Here is a 16,619-nt window from a genome sequence, read left to right as displayed (position 1 = left end):
GACAAGGTCTCTTGCCCAGAAGGTGTTACAGACTCTCAGGTTGAGGAGCTGACTGAGTTCTCCCTCGAGATCGTCAGGGATCAGCCTGTCCAAGCTGAGAGTGGAGGAGGGTGTGTGGAGCACGGTTGTTTATTACCGGGTGGTTGGGGGATGGTGGTGGCAGGGCATTGAGTCTGGAAAGCAGAGGGCAAGCAGCTTCCCTCTCTTTCTACCTCATAGAGGACTCTAAACAAGACGTATAATAGGGATACTTACACTTGCTGAGCCTCAGTTTCCTCATCTACTAAATGGGTATAGGAACGCCGCCCTCACATATTTGGGGTATTCAGTGAGATATTGGCAGCACCGAGTGGACATGTGCAGGTCCAGCCATTTTCCCCCAAGGATCTAAGATTCCTTCTTCCCCTCTGTCCCTCCACATACAGATCCAGTTTCAGATCCTCGGTTGCTTCCTTGCTGCGGGCACAGGTGGTCACTCTTTGGTTGAGCTCAGAGCCACCCGCTTACCCTACCTCTAGACGTGACCATCCTACCAGACACATTCCTCCAGCACTGTTGGCAGAATTCAAACGGAACCGACGTGATAAATGTGCTTTGTAGTAGTGGTTTCATTCTTTCCTTTTTCTTTAAAAAAAACACAAAAAACAGTTTTTCACGAGACTAACCAAGGCCTCAAGGAAAAGGAGATCCTTTCTCGAGCTTTTGAACATCCTTCCATACATCTAGTACAAGCTCCACGTGGCTCTAGTTTTGATTGTTCAATTGTACAGGCCGGAGGCCCCCTGCTCTGGTCACATCTTCAAATGGCCTCAGTACAGCAACTCTGTGTTCCTCCTAAGCCGCTGTGTGACTCAGGGTGCTGCCCACCCCGGCGCCCCTTCCGTCTCCGCCTTCCATCGTAGTTTTCTTTGGCCTCGCCCTTTTCTTGATGTTGCAGTGAGCAGTGAAAACACGTAAATGGCAGTACTACATACACTGGAGTGACGACCTTGGAGAAAGTGTTGGTCTCCTTTTCCTTCAGGATAGGATAAACACATTCTCAGTACTAACCAACATGAGCTGCATTGGTCAGTCAGTCCATGATTCTGTCCGGGTCGTCAGTGCAAAACAAAACTCGGGAACTGTGATGGCCTATTACGTTCAAAGCCTTTGACATTGATCGCTCGGTATGTCTTTATTCAACAGATTGAACCCTGTGTGGTGTTTTTCTTTTTCCAGCTTCAGGAGGCTGACATTGTGGTCTTAGGCTCGCCCAAGCCAGAAGAAGTTCCCCTGTCTTGGATACAACCAGAAACGATTGTTCTCAACTGTTCCCATGACTTGCTATCAGGTAAGTGTGTTAAAATAGGTGCCGGGCTGCTGATAAAAAATAGGTGTGATTGTTACAAAGCACGTTAACTTTATTCAAAAGAGTGTGTTCCCGAGATGTCTGCTGGTCGTTGTCAGTATGCGTGCACAGGAGAGGAAACTGAGAGTTGATGTGCCTACCTTTTGGGTTACTGATACGGGAACCACATTGTCCGCCAAAGAGGAGCCAGGAGGCCAAGTGCAGTGGCTGCCTCCGCCTCCTCCCCTGCCGGCCTCCAGCATCAAGCAGTCAAGCCAGCTGTGGCCTAACGCAGATAATTTGTACATGTGTGAGGTCAGCTAGAGAGCGTGGTTTCTGCGGTCTTTTAAAAAGCACCAGAATCCTTCCTTCCAAACAAATCTCAGCCAAACCTCAACATGAAAACAGTGGCCAGGAGGGATGGAAAATGGAGACTAGCTCTTGTGTCTCCCAGGTTTCCCTTGCAATGAACCCCCTCAAGGCACCTCAGAGCAGTGTGAAAGTCCCCATTACAAACAGGGGTGGTGTTAGGATTGATATTTGATGGTGTTTCACCAAAGCATCCGGGAATGCCAGATCACACCAGGCCCATGGTTAGGGTAGCTCAAGCTGTGCCAGCACCAGGGCACCCAGCCAGGTGGCAGTAGGCGCAGGCCCACAGGAGGTACCCTTCTCTCACTCAGAGAAAGACACTGAGGCCGAGGAAGCTCTGGGGCACACTCGGCCCGCCTCAAGCCCCTGAGTGACATGTAGATGCAGAGATACTGGCAAAGGGAGGCGAAGGAACCCTCCTTCCTTGCTACCTGTGGCCTCCAAATCTCAGCATGAAGCGAGGGACTCTCCTGAGTGGGCCTGGAGGACAGCGCTGTTTTTCTCCAGAGCTGGTCAGAACTTGGGCCAAAGTCTCCTCTCCCATCTTGCCAGTACCACACTGGGGTTCTTGGTCTTGAAGCCTTAGAGAATAGTATCCAGGAGAAAATAAAAATAACTTCTGACCCAGTCACCTCGACAGAACCATTTTACATATTTTCATTCAAAAAGCATTCAACATAATTTTATGGGACATATAGAATGAAAAGAAAATATATGACATGAAAAGCATTATTGACATTCATATAACTCTTTCTTCAAAGAGAAATATTGGATCTTCCCCTCCAGGAAATGGGCTCCTCTCAGAATTAAGCACTCAGATTAAAAACCCCTTAGGCCTGTGGTCGGCGGCTCGCGAGCCACTTGCGGCTCTTTGGCCCCTTGAGTGTGGCTCTTCCTAAGCCTTAGGAGTACCCTAATTAAGTTAATAACAATGTACCTACCTGTATAGTTTAAGTTTAAAAAATTTGGCTCTCAAAAGAAATTTCAATCGTTGTACTGTTGATATTTGGCTCTGTTGACTAATGAGTCTGCCTTAGGCTGAAGGGGGTGAGGTGGATTGGGGAGGGCAAGGGAAATAGATGCTCAGGAATTTCCCAGAATGCTTGTGTACTCAGCTCTTGGGTGAAGAGCACATAGATGAAGGCAGCTATTAGGTGCACTACAATGTGAATTGGGATTTATGGCTTTTTTTTTTTTTTTTTTTTTGCAAACAGAAGGCATCTTCTAAATAACTTCTTTGAAATAACTGTAGTCTCTGGATATAACTTTTTTCCCCTGAAAAAATAAATACCTAGCCCATAAAATGGTAGATGGAGCAGGTCTGCCCCTCTCCTCAGAATCCTTGTTGGAAAGTCAGTTATGACATTACTTTTTAAAATGAATGTTTCTTTGTATAATATTTACTTGCAGTTTTTTATTAGAGTTTATATATTTAGGGCAATATTTTCATAATTCTGGCTGAATTATGGGATATACAGAATGAAAAGAAAATAATATGCTATGAAAAGCATTGAAGGAGAGTCTACTTCCATCTCCTTCCATATTCTCTCTCCCTTTTTTTAAAAATATACTTTTATTGATTTCAGAGAGGAAGGGAGAGGGAGAGAGAGATAGAAACATCAAGGATGAGAGAGAATCATTGATTGGCTGCCTCCTGCAATCCCCACACTGGGGATCTAGCCCACAACCCAATTCCCAGTCATGTACCCTGACTGGGAATCGAACCATGATCTCTTGGTTCATAGGTCGATGCTCAACCACTGAGCCACACTGGCCAGGCTCCCTCCATGTTCTTTTGGAATCCCTTTGAGACCCATGATTTTATGAAGGTGACATATTTTATTAGTGAAACTTTGCCCTATTAATAAATTTATTTTTAGGACCTTCACTTATCTGGTTCAGTAGTAGTTTTGTTGTTTTTGCATGCCCAGAGTCCAGAATAGTGCCTGACACATTATAAGTGCTCAGTTAATACTGAGTGCTGGATGAGTGAATAAATGTGGGCTCAGCTCAGAATTGCACTTCGATTGCAGTTTTAAGTTAGCTATAGATTTAGAGACATTTCCTTGAATTTGTCTCCCACCTAGAAGCAGGACTGGCAGGGCCGAGTCAAAGATGAAAAACACTGTGCGGATGAAATGGATGAACATTTTCCAGTCTGTACTGTTTACAATAGCATGCATTCCTCAGTAGTCAAAGTTTTCATTTTAACAACTTTGAGTAGTATGAAAATTTAATCTACGAGTAGTAAATTGGTGGAAGACCCTCTTTTATATAATCTTTCCCCTTTGAAAAAATGAATAGACTTTTTCAATTATTATTAAAAGGAAAAATGCTTTTATTTAAACTCAAGAACAAAAGAATTTTTAATAAACTTGTGATTGACTGAAGGCAGGGTTTTTTAATGAAATTTTTATGCTTATCTTAATGGTACAGGGTTTCCCTATTCTCTCCCTCCCTGTAAAATTAGATGGGGTATGGTGATTTACGATGAGGTAATTCAGTAGAGGCATTTTATTGAGTATCTGATCTCTGGAGACGTTTTCCTAATGGTAGATATCCTAGAAGCAGTGTTCAGAAAACAATTACACCTACTTTGTTGGATCTGTTCACTCTTCTATGGCTTGACTCTGTTTAGATTTAAAACAGGGTCCAGCCAGCATGGCTCCATGGTTGAGCATCGACCTATGAACCAGGAGGTCACAGTTCCTGGTCAGGGCACATGCCCAGGTTGCAGGCTCGACTCCTGCTGGGGGTGTGCAGGAGGCAGTTGATCAATGATTCTTTTTCATCGTTGATGTTTCTATCTCTCTCTCTCCCTCTCCCTTCCTCTCTGAAATCAATCAAAATTTATTTTTATGAAGAAAAAAACAACAGGGACATAGCAATGTTCAGTTTTCTAATTGTAAGGATATATTTTTATTTAAAAAATTATTTCAAATTATGAAAGAAGTGGGCTGTGATTTTGTAGTGCTATGCTTGCTAAAGCAAGACCATTTGTACCCCGATATTAGGACTTCTTTCCTGATGTACCAAACGAGACAAAGGAGAAACGGGTGTATGTCTTGGGCCCAGAGAACAGTATGAAAACAGCAACTTTGTGTTTTCATAAAGTTGGGTCAGAATAGTTTATGGCATCATTTTAAGCAAACATAACTGTTGTTCGTGTGGAGTAGGGGCTGAACCCTGGGCTGCATTCCAGGGTTCATGCTAATGAGCTGAGGGATCCTGGGGGACTGAGCCTTCCCTCTTAGGAATCTGAAGGACATATAATAGAGAGGGAAGAATATGGAATCTGGGGTCAGCATTGATCTGACTCAGAGATGAGAGAGTTTTTTGGTTTGTTTAACTCTTAATGCATTGTATCGATGGACTTGGGTGACTTTGGGCAAATAACCTAAGCTCTCTGTTCTTCATTGTCCATTCATTGTCCTTGTGGGCACGAGGGGAGCAAGGTTGTTGGGAGGAATGAATGAGATGCCTCCTCATGTGCCAGGCCTATTTCATGGGAGCTGCCCGTAAACGGCCCACTTTCATTGTTGTCACACCAGCACACAAAGTAACTCACATCAGCGGAATGAAAGTTAACATGTGAGAAATCAAGCACAAGGAAGGAAGAGTTCCAATGAGGTTCTGAGAATGTAAGAACGCAGCTTTAGAGAAATTGGGCATCTGTGTATTTTAATGATTATCCTATTAGAGTTGGAATGTGTGCTTATTACTTTTGAACTTTAATTCTAAAATTCATTGTATCACCATTTTCCTTAATTTTTTCTTTCTTTCTTTCTTTCTTTTTTTTTTTTTTTAGGAAATTCTAGATGTTTTGGATCTATCCCTGAGATATATTTTTGCCAGTTTTTTTATTTCAAAATTTAATTAGTTCTCAATACAATATATTATTTAATGCTTTTCTTTTATTTTTTTAAAGTCTCAGCCATTTAGAATAAACAAGTCTGTATCAATTTTTTCTTAATTTGGTTTCAGTGATTTCAAAAGGGCTGCTGATATAATTAATACTAATTTTTTAACCCTTTCTTTGAAGATTCTTACATTGTATTCTTTTTAAAAATAGTAATACAAGTTATTTGATAGAGTAGCTCAGGTGTTTTAAGTGAGAAATTCTTGAGCATAGTCACAAAAATTGTACTGAAATTTTATTTATTGCCTTTTACTGTTAATGTATTTAACTTAATACGTTAACTTAAGTTGATATATTTCACTTAAAAGCTAATCATGTTTTTTTTGAACAGTTCATCTTTACTAATTTGTAATTTTTAGCTCTTTCTGTTTCAAACTTTCACATAAATTTTTTGGTGACTTGTTCTCCTGGGAGGAGGAGGAAATATTTAGAATTCAGTCTATGGGTTTATACAGCGCATGTTTTATAAGAAGGGTGCCCTCGGCCAGATTGCAAAATAAGCTGAAGCGTTTCCATGTAACCGAGATGGCAGGGAGACTGCAGAATGCCCCATGGCCCCTCCCACTCATTTATTATGGCAAAATTCCCAAGTGGCCTCAAAATAGCTCCTGTCAGAAAAGGCCTGTTCTGATTTCCAGGGAAAGTACTGTAACACTTTAGCCTTAATTTTTTTATCGTGGAAAGTTTGGTTATTATAATACAAACTAGAGGCTGGTGCATGAAATTCATGCAACGGTGGGGGGGGGGGGGGTGTCCCTCAGCCCGGCCTATACCCTCTCATAATCCGGGACATCCCTCTCGCAATCCGGGACCCCTGGCTCCTAACCGCTCGGTTGCCTGCCTGCCTGATTGCCCCTAACCCCTCTGCCTGCCTGCCTGATCGCCCCTAACTGCTTGCCTGCCTGCATGATCAACCCTAACAGCCTCTGTCTGCCTGCCTGATTGCCCCTAACAGCCTCTGACTCATCCTCCACACTCGGGATCTAGGCTTTTCTCCTCTGGACGGCCATAGGCAACCGAGACCCAGACTTCCCTCCCTCTGGCCGGCTGCAGGCAACCGTGACCCGGGCTTCCCTCCCTCTGGCCGGTCGCAGGCAACCGGGACCTGTGCTGGCTTCGCCGGGGCCGGCTGCAGGCACCTGGGATCCCAGACAGCTTCGCCCAGGCCCCGGCTTTGTCAGGAAGGACCTGTGGAATGATGTCTGGAAGACATCTGGTCTATCCGGTCTAATTAGCATATTACCCTTTTATTAGTATAGGTTATAAATGAAAGGCTGTCTTTTAAAGTGATTCATTGACTTGTCCCTGGAGGAGCCATGAGTGAATGGGGAGTGTTTAGTGGAAGTGAAAAGACCCATTTGGTTTGGGATGGGACACTGGCTGGACTCACAGGCCAGTGTAGACAGCCCTCTGGATGGGGCCGCCCTCCGTACAGGCAGGAGTTGAGATAATGATTTCCTTTCCCCGTTCTCTTCAGATGAAATTTATTAAGGATGTATTTGTCAAGTTACCATCTTAATTGCTTTGAATTCTCTGGGTTCAGAATTTTTAAGTTAGTTTTAAGATGCATCGATCGTACTACAAAAGAAAGTTGTTCGTGTTAGAAATTTTGTGAAGTATCAAATAGCACAGAAGAAAGCGACAGTAACTTTTGATCTTGTCACCTTGAGATAACCATCTTGTATTTTTCCACTAAAAAAAAACATTACACTTAATTTTATTGGAATGACTATGGTAGAAGGAAAAGAAAACAATATGATATAAAAGCACTACTGAAACTCAGATAACTTCCTTCAAAAAGAGAAACACTGATTCCTATGAGATTCTTCTAAGATTTAAAATACATGTATATTTTGTGTTGTTTTAAAATCCTTTTTATGTTAGCCACATTCTGTTGCCTGGAAGGCAGTGGTTGAGATTACGGGAGGAATTATTCACTGTGTAATTCCACAGGCAAAATGTTCTTTATTCACAGGGGTATTTGTGATTCTGTCCCGGGAACATACATTTCTAAATTGATACCAGTTCCTAGAATATAGCTTTTTCCCTGTGTTTCCATCAGTTAAGGATAGAGGTAAGAATGAGGAAAGCATAATTCTTTTCTGTAGTAGTTGGACAAGACCTTCCGATCAGATCTCTAGTGATGCAAACAAAACAAAACAAATCTCTCTCATTCTCTAGACTCTTGGCTTTTGCCTGAACATGATTTATAAAACTGAAGTGTTGCTAATCCTTAAACCATACCTTAGGGACATGATTTTCCAACACCCTGAACACATCTGACAATAGGACATCACAAAACACTTACCCTGAAGTGTTTGGTGCTCTCTCTTGCAAAGGACTGTCAGCAAAATGGATAATTTCAAAGTGTAGTGGCCAAAAAAGAGGGGAAGCATTTCTTAGTTCAGGAGAGTTGCTATTAGAAACGCGTCTCTTCTCTAAGGGAGGGTGTAGCTAAAGCATTTTTCAATGTGTGTTTGCTTTTTATAATCTTCCAAGTGCCAACCACAGGAGGGAAAAGTAGAATTCTTCTAAGTGCCTTTCTATTTTGAAAACCAGGTAATCCCCCAAATTAATGTTCTAAAATGTCTCCGTTTCGATGGGAAATTGGTCACATCACTGTTAGGACAGGGAATTTTGTAATGGTCAGAGAAAGCCTGATCTTTCACATAACACTCTGGCTGGCTTTATCCTGTGGGAATTCAGTCCCCCTACTTACACTTTGTATTCAATGTGTGAAATTGCTTTTATTTTATACGTATTGTTTAAACATACACACCATATGCCAAGCACTGTACCTACCATATCACACGCAGTTCACAAAATTCTACGAGGTAGATAGTCCCCACATCAATGAACAGGGTCAAAGTCACAGTTGCTGGTAGGAGGTAGAGGCAAGATTTTAATCCAGTCCAACTCTGGAGTCTGTGGCCCAATCAGGAGCCCAGGATGGTGCCAGGGACTGGTGACCTACCTAGAGTCGTACCTGCCATGGCGCTCTAACTTACTTGGGTGAAGATGAGAGCGTCATTCACTGCGCCGGCTTTTTACAAGGAGCGCTTGGATATAAATGACCATATGCTGAAAGTCTTTTTCCCCCCCCAACATGTTTCACAGGGAAGCTTGGCTCTGGCTCTCCAGGTGTACCCTTCAGTGGTCCCATCGCGGAAAATGACGTGAGTCTCCTTGCTGCAGCTCTGCGGATTCAGGTGTGTTCGACGCAGCTACTGGAGAATTTTGAGTTTGGAGCTTTGATTAATAGTGACTAATATTTTACTATTTGTGTGTGTGTGTGTGTGTGTGTGTGAGAAAAGATGCAGTATTAAGCACTTTGCACACCTACGTCCTTTAATTTTATTTCTCTGTGTGTGTTACTATTTAATAATTTGATAATTTGCTTACTCTTATATCAACTGTAGAAGGGTTATACTTGAAATGTTGCAAATTTTTTTAAAGTATATTTTTAGTGATAGTAGAGAGGAAGGGAGAGGGAGAGAGAGAAACATCAACGATGAGGGAGAATCATCGATTGGCTGCCTCCTGCACACCCCCCTACTGGGGATCGGGCCCGCAACCCAGGCATGTGCCAGGGTTGAGCCTGGGAATTGAACCTGGGACTCTTCAGTCCGCAGGCTGATGCTCTGTCCACTGTGCCAAACCGGCTAGGGTGCTGTTGCAAATTTTGGAAGCTAGGCATCTAGCCTGATTGTGCATATATTCTCCTGTTTTCCTCATTTTTTCACTTCTAATGGAGATGAAGAACCCACTCTATAAATTTAATCTGTGCACTTGATGCCTTAGTGAACACTTAAACTATTTTAATAGTACATATATCTTATATTTTCCTTTTTAAGAAAAACCTACAAATTTAATTGCATGAGAATGAAAGTATTCCTGATAGTCACTTGAGTTGTTGTGCAACTTGATAATCATTTCCTGGCATGCCACCCCGGAGCAGTGTTTTCACAGTTCACACACAGGCCCCGTCAGCATTTACGTTTCTAACATGTTTTCCTTCCCGTCCCTTCTGAAGAACATGGTTAGCAGTGGAAGGAGATGGCTCCGTGAACAGCAGTACACGCGCTGGAGACTTCACTGCTTGAAACTTCAGCCGCTCTCCCCAGTACCCAGGTACCCGGTGCTTTGTTTATGCTGATGTCAGCTCATCCAAGTGCCTTAGGTCTCCGCAGTGACCCACTGAGGGGGCGTGCCTGGTGGTGCCATGCCCTCATTGGTAGATCATTTTCTCTAGTCAAATTGCCACGCTATTTTTTCTTATCGTTTAAGTACTCCCAAATTAAATAATAATGAACATGTTTACCATATCCTATCATTTCTAATATATGGGGTTTTTTTTTCATGTCTGAAATCAGTATGTACTGTACTGTCACTAATGTATATCCTGAATTAAATGGCAGTGGTGTTTTTTCTTAGTTAAAATAATGGTGCCTTAGATTTGACCAAACACAGTCATGTAATAATTGGAATATTCTTTTAATGTTAGAAATACCCAACATACATCATCTGGTTTTGAGGGCCGTGTAGGTTTCCACTCTGGGGGTAAATGGTCAACCCAGCCAAACACCAGTCCGGCTGGGGAGTGCTCAGCGTATGTGGGAGGATCCGCTGTCCAACAGGGCACTCTGGGATGGCCCCGGCAGATGTTTCCTTCGGAGTGGGCTTTGACGAAGTGTAAGCTGCATACTCTCTATATTATGGAAATACAAGCTGGAGAACGGTCTCAGCATTGTTAGCATGGTTAGATAAGATGTCTGAGCCAGAGGAGTGCTCTCTCCAGCCTCATAACGCGTGCTCTGTGGCTCCCCCCACTCAGTGAGTTGGCCCCGCCCCTTTCATCAGAGGCGGACACAATGCCAGCGCTTCCCCAGGTGATCCCATCGCCGCTGTTTGGAAACAGTGTCAGTGGTTATTGACTAAGTTTTCGCTGGGTAACCAGTTGCGTTGTAGAGTTGACCTGTTTCCCACGGCCGTTCCTGAACGCTGGTTCATTCAATTACACCCCTGTTTTAGGCTGGTGAAACCCTCCAGGCGAGGCTTCCACCCCTGAAATAGACTAAACATCTTAGTCATCTTCTGTGTTCATTAATACATAAATCCCAAGGAATGTTGTTTTTCATAATATTATCCCTGTAGTTCTGGAATCTGTTTCGTAAAATACTTTTCAAGTTACTTACGTCATTATAGGACCTTACTTTTTAAGAGTAAATGAGTAAATATTTGAGATGGGCTCCCCCAAATTGTGTGCCACAATCTTTGCTTACATCAAAATAAATTGTCCTTGGGGGAAAAGTGCTTTAATTGCTTAACCAAATTTGACTTCTAGCGCCACTGGGGAAAGAAAGGCAGGCTGACTAGTTTATAAATCACTAAGAAAATCAAAATGATGTCACTACCACTCTTTAGCTAGTGAAAAGAGAAAACCTTGGACGTTTTCCAAGAGAGGGCTCTTCGATTTAGGATATTGTGGCAGGAAAGAGAGAGAGTAAAAGGAGGGAAAGAGAGAGAGAGAGAAAGGGGGTAGCCTGGGAAGAATAATGAAGCAGGAGCATTGACAGTGAGGGGGAGGAAAACCTAAGGGCGTGGGAGAACCTGGCTGGAGGCACAGAGCTCAACCCACATCTGCTGAGGTGCCCTGTCCCCTCTCTGAGATGCCCTTGGGAGAAGGGGGCGTTGGAGGTCGCTTTACTGTTATCTCATGCACCGGAGTCCGCCCCCTGTGGGGTCATGGAGAAGAATGGGGTCCTGTGGCAGCTGAGAATAGATGTTAGCAGTAGAAACAGACCAGAGCAGAGAGCGACCCACTGCCAGGGGAGAGGGTGATCTGCCCCCCCAACGCCGACTGTCGTGCCCCAAAATAGTGCTCCCTGGCCAGTCCGGGAACTGGCTCCTGTCTTCTCAGTCCCTGATGCCCGCTTCCACAGTCTGGCTCAGACCTGCTGGGTCTCTCAAACTGATGGCCTGCCAGACAGATGGACGGCCTGAACCCCAGTAAAAACATGGCTGAGCTTAGGGGCCCCAGGGGCACTCTCTGAGGAGTTCAGCAGATGCTGGTTTTCACAGCACTCCCCAGAGATGCGCAGCGCTGTTCCCATCTTGCCGGATGAGAAAACAGAACCAAGTGTTTGCTCAGTGACACTCGGGAGCCCCCAGGTTTCCTGTCCCTGAGGTTGAGCTTCGGACATGGGTCCACCACAGTTATGTAATTCATGAAATATTTTGAAATATGATTTTGAACTTGAAATAGGAAAGAGAGAGGGACAGTATGGACGCAGATAAAACAAAGTCACATTTGCACATTTTTGAAGAGTGGCTCACCCAGTGAGAGCACTATGCCGTAACCTCTCTGTTCCTGATTAACAGATACAGCGACGACCCCTAGCATTGTGCTCTATAATAGATTTACACTTAAACGGGCGCATTGTGATCTATAGCCTCCTCTCCTACGGTGTAGGTGTTTTCCTTGTACCCGGGCAGAATTCTAGGATCTTTTCCAGTTTCTCTAAAGCGATGCACCATTTTCTCACGTACGTTAATTGTTAGCAGTTGTGCGTACCGCTGCTTGGGGGAAAGGACCACGAAGCCTTTCGCGTTGATTTAATTGTTGGCGTGGTGTGCGGCCATTTTTCACTCCAGCGGCGACCACCTAGGCTGAGAAGACTCTTGCCTCTTATGTGTTTCCCCCGCAGTGATATCGAGATTTCAAGAGCACAGATGCCAAAAGCTGTGGATGTCCTTGCCAAGGAGATAGGATTGCTTGCAGATGAAATTGAAATCTACGGCAAAAGCAAAGCCAAAGTCTGCTTGTCCCTGCTGGAAAGGCTAAAGGATCAAGCAGATGGAAAATACGTCTTAGTTGCTGGGTAAGACGGCTTTACCACTGTTTTTACTAAGACGACCTGTTTACCAAACTCTCTTGCCCGTGTACGTCCATCGTCACACCCCTCACATCCATCCAGTTCTCGCCTTTGACATTATCTTGTCCATTTCTCTTGGCATGCCTTCCTTTGATGAGCAGTGAGTTTTTCCTTCCAGTGCAAAAGAAATGAGTCTCCACAAAATATAAAGTGTAACAAGTCGCTAATTCAGTACTTCTTTTTTTTGTTTCTCATATTGTGTTTTGATCACCCTTGCTCTCCACTTCGGATTTTTTCCTTTCTTTTTTTCAGAATAAAATAACAATTGAAAGTAAGATATTTTGTACTGAGCAGAGCATTTTTTTAAAAATATTTTTTTATTGATTTCAGAGAGGAGGGGAATGATGAGAGAGAATCATTGACCAGGTGCCTCCTGGGGATTGAGCATGCAGGCCAGGCATGTGCCCTAACGGAATCAAGCCATGACCTTTGGGTTCATAAGCTGATGCTCAACCACTGAGCCACACTGGCTGGGCTGAGCAGGGCATTTTTTGTGTTCAACTTAGATTTTCCTATTCATGTCTTTACTCTTTCTTATAGATGTATTTGAATTATAAAAACTCACTATTTGTCTTTTCTTGCATGTCAGAATTAATGTTGGGCCATGCACAGTATTTATGAAAAGGAGCTTTTGCTTTTATTTTCCCTCTTAAAAAAAGAAATGCATTCCCTAGCTGAAAAATATGATAGAAAACAAAGGATTTCAAATATTTACTCAGTGTGACCTGAGGGAACATAGACCATATAAATTCCTCTGTTGTTTTAAATTTTCATTGCATAGGCTTGCTAATGATCTAGAGGCCAAAGCTGGAGGCACAAAAACCTCTTAACACTCAGAGATGTTTCTGATCATTGGACTTGACTCATAGTTAACTTTTTTTTCACATATTTAATTGTGGATGTTAGTGCTTTATTCCTTTTTCTGATTATAAAAATCATGCATACTCATTGTGAAAATATCCCAGAAAGTATAAACAAGAGAGTGAGACATCCCAGCTCCTAGCACCCAGAGGGAACAACTGTTAACATCTGAGACCATCTTGACACTGATGCAGTCACTCATAACTGAGGTCACTGACATGCTCTTCTGGGGGTGGCGGAGTGTTCAGCAGTGTGCTGTGCCCTGTCAGTCATTGCGGAGCCACGTCATCGTTGTTCATGACTACATACCATTGCACCCTTAATAGCCCAGATTCTTCAAGTGCTGGGAAGGGGGGTCCCCGGCGGAGCGGATGGTAAAAATGCCTGGGAAGAGGGTGGGTTCCATTTTCCAAATCTTCCTGGCACCGAGAAGCACTGCTGTGGCCCAGCCACTGAGGGACCAGCATGTGTCTACTGCTCCAAGTACGGAGGCGGGAAAATGATCGGAGAACATCTTAGGGATGTCCCATCATTCATTTAACCAATTCTCTATTGCTGGGCACTTAAATTGTGTCCCGTTTTGGGCCATTATAAACTGCTGAAATCACCAACCTTGGGCATGCATATTTGTGCATTGGTCCAATATCTCCTTAGGAAAGATCCCTAGAGGTGAATTCAGTGTTGCAAAACTACAAATAAATATAAAACTACCAAAAAATCAAGATATCATGCATCATATCACCTCTCCAAGGGTATCGTGATTGCTTCATGTCTCCTCCCCCGTCCTCTTCCTTCTCCTTCACCCCTCCTTGTCTCTAGCTCCTGTTACTGTTTTGTAAGAGGAGTGAGCAGCCAGGGTCTGTCAGAGTCACTGTGGTTTTAAGGAATTCATACCTCGTTGCAGCATCTCAGGTGCCTGTGGCTTAAATCTCCTTCAGGCTGCCCGGCTCCCTTATAGTTGGACTCCCCACCCTAATGGGGTTCTTTTCCAAGCTAGGCCTCCCCCTGGCCCTCCCTCCCCAATGTCGCCCAACTGAGCTGCAGGAGAGCTCCACGCTGAGGGATGCTGGTCTGTCCGCAGGCCCCTGGGGCCAGGATGTGAAGGAGCCCGCTGCTTGGGGGGCTCCGGGTTCCTGAGTTGTCATTGCACATCTAGTCGGTTTTGCTTTACGCTCGTAATGCTTGATGCAAGTTTGTTGATAGTGAATAAGCAAACTTGGGTGTGGAGAACTTCCAAATTCAGCATCTTATCCACAGATTTGCTTTCCTTCTCCCAGGCCTTGGGTGATCTTGGTGGTGGGTTTGCTGCCTGTCTCACCCCGTTTAGGGTAGGAGGCCTTAAAGGAAAACGCAGAGGACATGTTCTCAGTTTTATGAAGGAAAAGTCTGCTGCATTTTCTCATGTGGAGTGGCCGTGGTTTATCTGCTTTGGGCGCCTGAATATTGGAAATGAAAACACAAGCGTAGACATGACCCTTCTTAGCCAGGAACACAGAATCGATATTTCTAAAGCGAAAGCTCTGCCGGTGTTGTTACCAGGTTCCGAACTGGAAGCCCTTCTGCCAAAGCCTGGCCTCCGGCCACTCGCCAGAGCATGACCACCGGCCTGGCCGGCAGGGGTTACAGCCCCCGGGGGCCACCCCCAGGAGGACACTGCCCTGCACCGTCTCTGTGTCTCACTTGTGTGCAGTTGAGCTGAGGAAGCCAGGCTGCCGTGTTGTGGATAGGAACGGAAATTATACCTGAATTCTCAAGTACAGATCTGACCCAAGAGATGAGTTCTTTTTCTGAAATTGTGGTATAAGTTCCCTGCTAAACAAAGGGCCCAGGAAGCAACAAAAATTAAACTGTGTTCCTTTCAACTGCGTTGGGAGAGAACAAAAGCTGCCAGGGTGGGATTTTGAGATATAAGTGCATCTGTTGAGTAGCATGAAGGTGCTTGGTAATATACACCCGCTGTGTTCTGTAGGAGGAACAGACCTTCCCTGTCAGCACAACAAATGATGCTGAAGTGAGTAAACTGCCTTTGTTGTCTAATCGTTTAATAGCTGGGTGCTTAAGATTAGTTTAAAGCATAGACATTTTACTTATAATCTAAAATGAGTTCATTTTAAAAAATATATATTTTATCAAATTTTTACAGAGAGGAAGGGGGAGGGATAGTTAGAAACATCGATGGGAGAGAAACATCAATCAGCTGCCTCCTGCACATCTTCCACTGGTGATGTGCCCGCAACCAAGGTACATGCCCTTGACCGGAATCGAACCTGGGACTCTTCAGTCCGCAGGCCGACGCTCTATCCACTGAGCCAAACCGGTAAGGGCTAAAATGAGTTCATTTGAAGTAAAAATCACCTCTATATTTTTACTTTTGATCAAGTTAATGATGGGAAAGTGACATTACCAAACCATTGTGCACTTCTTTAGAAATATAAGTTTTCCATTAAATGGAAACTTTTTCTGAAAGGCTTTTCTATTCTGAAAATAATTTTGGCTCATTGTATAAAAATTTAACATAAAGAAGAGGAAAAAGAAGGAGAAAACAAAATTTCTCATTATCCAGAAGTGTTAAAATTGGTTAGATTTCCTCCCAGGGTTTTGTCCACGCATTCATCCTTTTCACACATTGAGATCATGCCGTAAATACCACTTCATGTCCTGCCTCTTTGTCTGAGTACTGTAACATAAAGCTTTTCCCATGCTTTAGAGTTCAAACGCCCATGTAATGTTTAAATAAACTTAAAAAATAACAATATATTTGTTATTATACATTTCAATTTATGTGTAAATGCGATTTCAATATATCAACAGCAGGATAACTATAAAACAGTGGATTAGCATTTTTTTCTACTAGTAATAACCCAAATGCAGAACAGATTAATTCGCTTTAAAAAGCAATTCTTCAAACTTTAGAATTTCTTACTCTGTCAGAATCATCTGTATTTCATCAGCTACACATCGCATGGTATTTACACCTACACATCACTTTATTTGCTTTGCCTGACAAAATGAAAAGTATTGGGAATTGTTCAGGGAAATATGCCAAAAGAATCTTAGGGGCTCTTGAGTTTTACATATTTTCCCAGTTACACTAATGAAAAGGAATTTGTTTGAGAACTTGACTCGGAGTGCAGCTGTAGGGCATTGGATATGTGTGCAGGAGCAGTCTCCATTGGCCCTTTACTGATTTCTGTGCAGAAGTTTC

General features: G+C 43.5%; 1 protein-coding gene across 2 annotated transcripts in view; it reads left to right on the top strand.

Annotated features, from left to right (window-relative positions):
- MTHFD1L (methylenetetrahydrofolate dehydrogenase (NADP+ dependent) 1 like) overlaps positions 1–16,619 on the top strand; it is a 160,828-nt gene that overhangs the window by 24,438 nt on the left and 119,771 nt on the right. For both annotated transcript variants that reach the window (XM_070417468.1, XM_070417469.1), the window contains exons 8-11: positions 1,219–1,330; positions 8,736–8,827; positions 9,652–9,749; positions 12,326–12,499. In XM_070417468.1, the coding sequence (XP_070273569.1) occupies positions 1,219–1,330; positions 8,736–8,827; positions 9,652–9,749; positions 12,326–12,499 (476 nt within the window). The remainder of the gene's footprint in view (positions 1–1,218; positions 1,331–8,735; positions 8,828–9,651; positions 9,750–12,325; positions 12,500–16,619) is intronic.

This window comes from Myotis yumanensis, unplaced genomic scaffold, assembly GCF_028538775.1.
Source record: "Myotis yumanensis isolate MYYU_CA2020_CCGP unplaced genomic scaffold, mMyoYum1.0.hap1 SCAF_6, whole genome shotgun sequence".
Classification (NCBI taxonomy): domain Eukaryota; kingdom Metazoa; phylum Chordata; class Mammalia; order Chiroptera; family Vespertilionidae; genus Myotis; species Myotis yumanensis.
The sequence above is the reverse complement of the archived record's forward strand: the minus strand, read 5'-3'. Positions and strand labels throughout refer to the sequence as shown.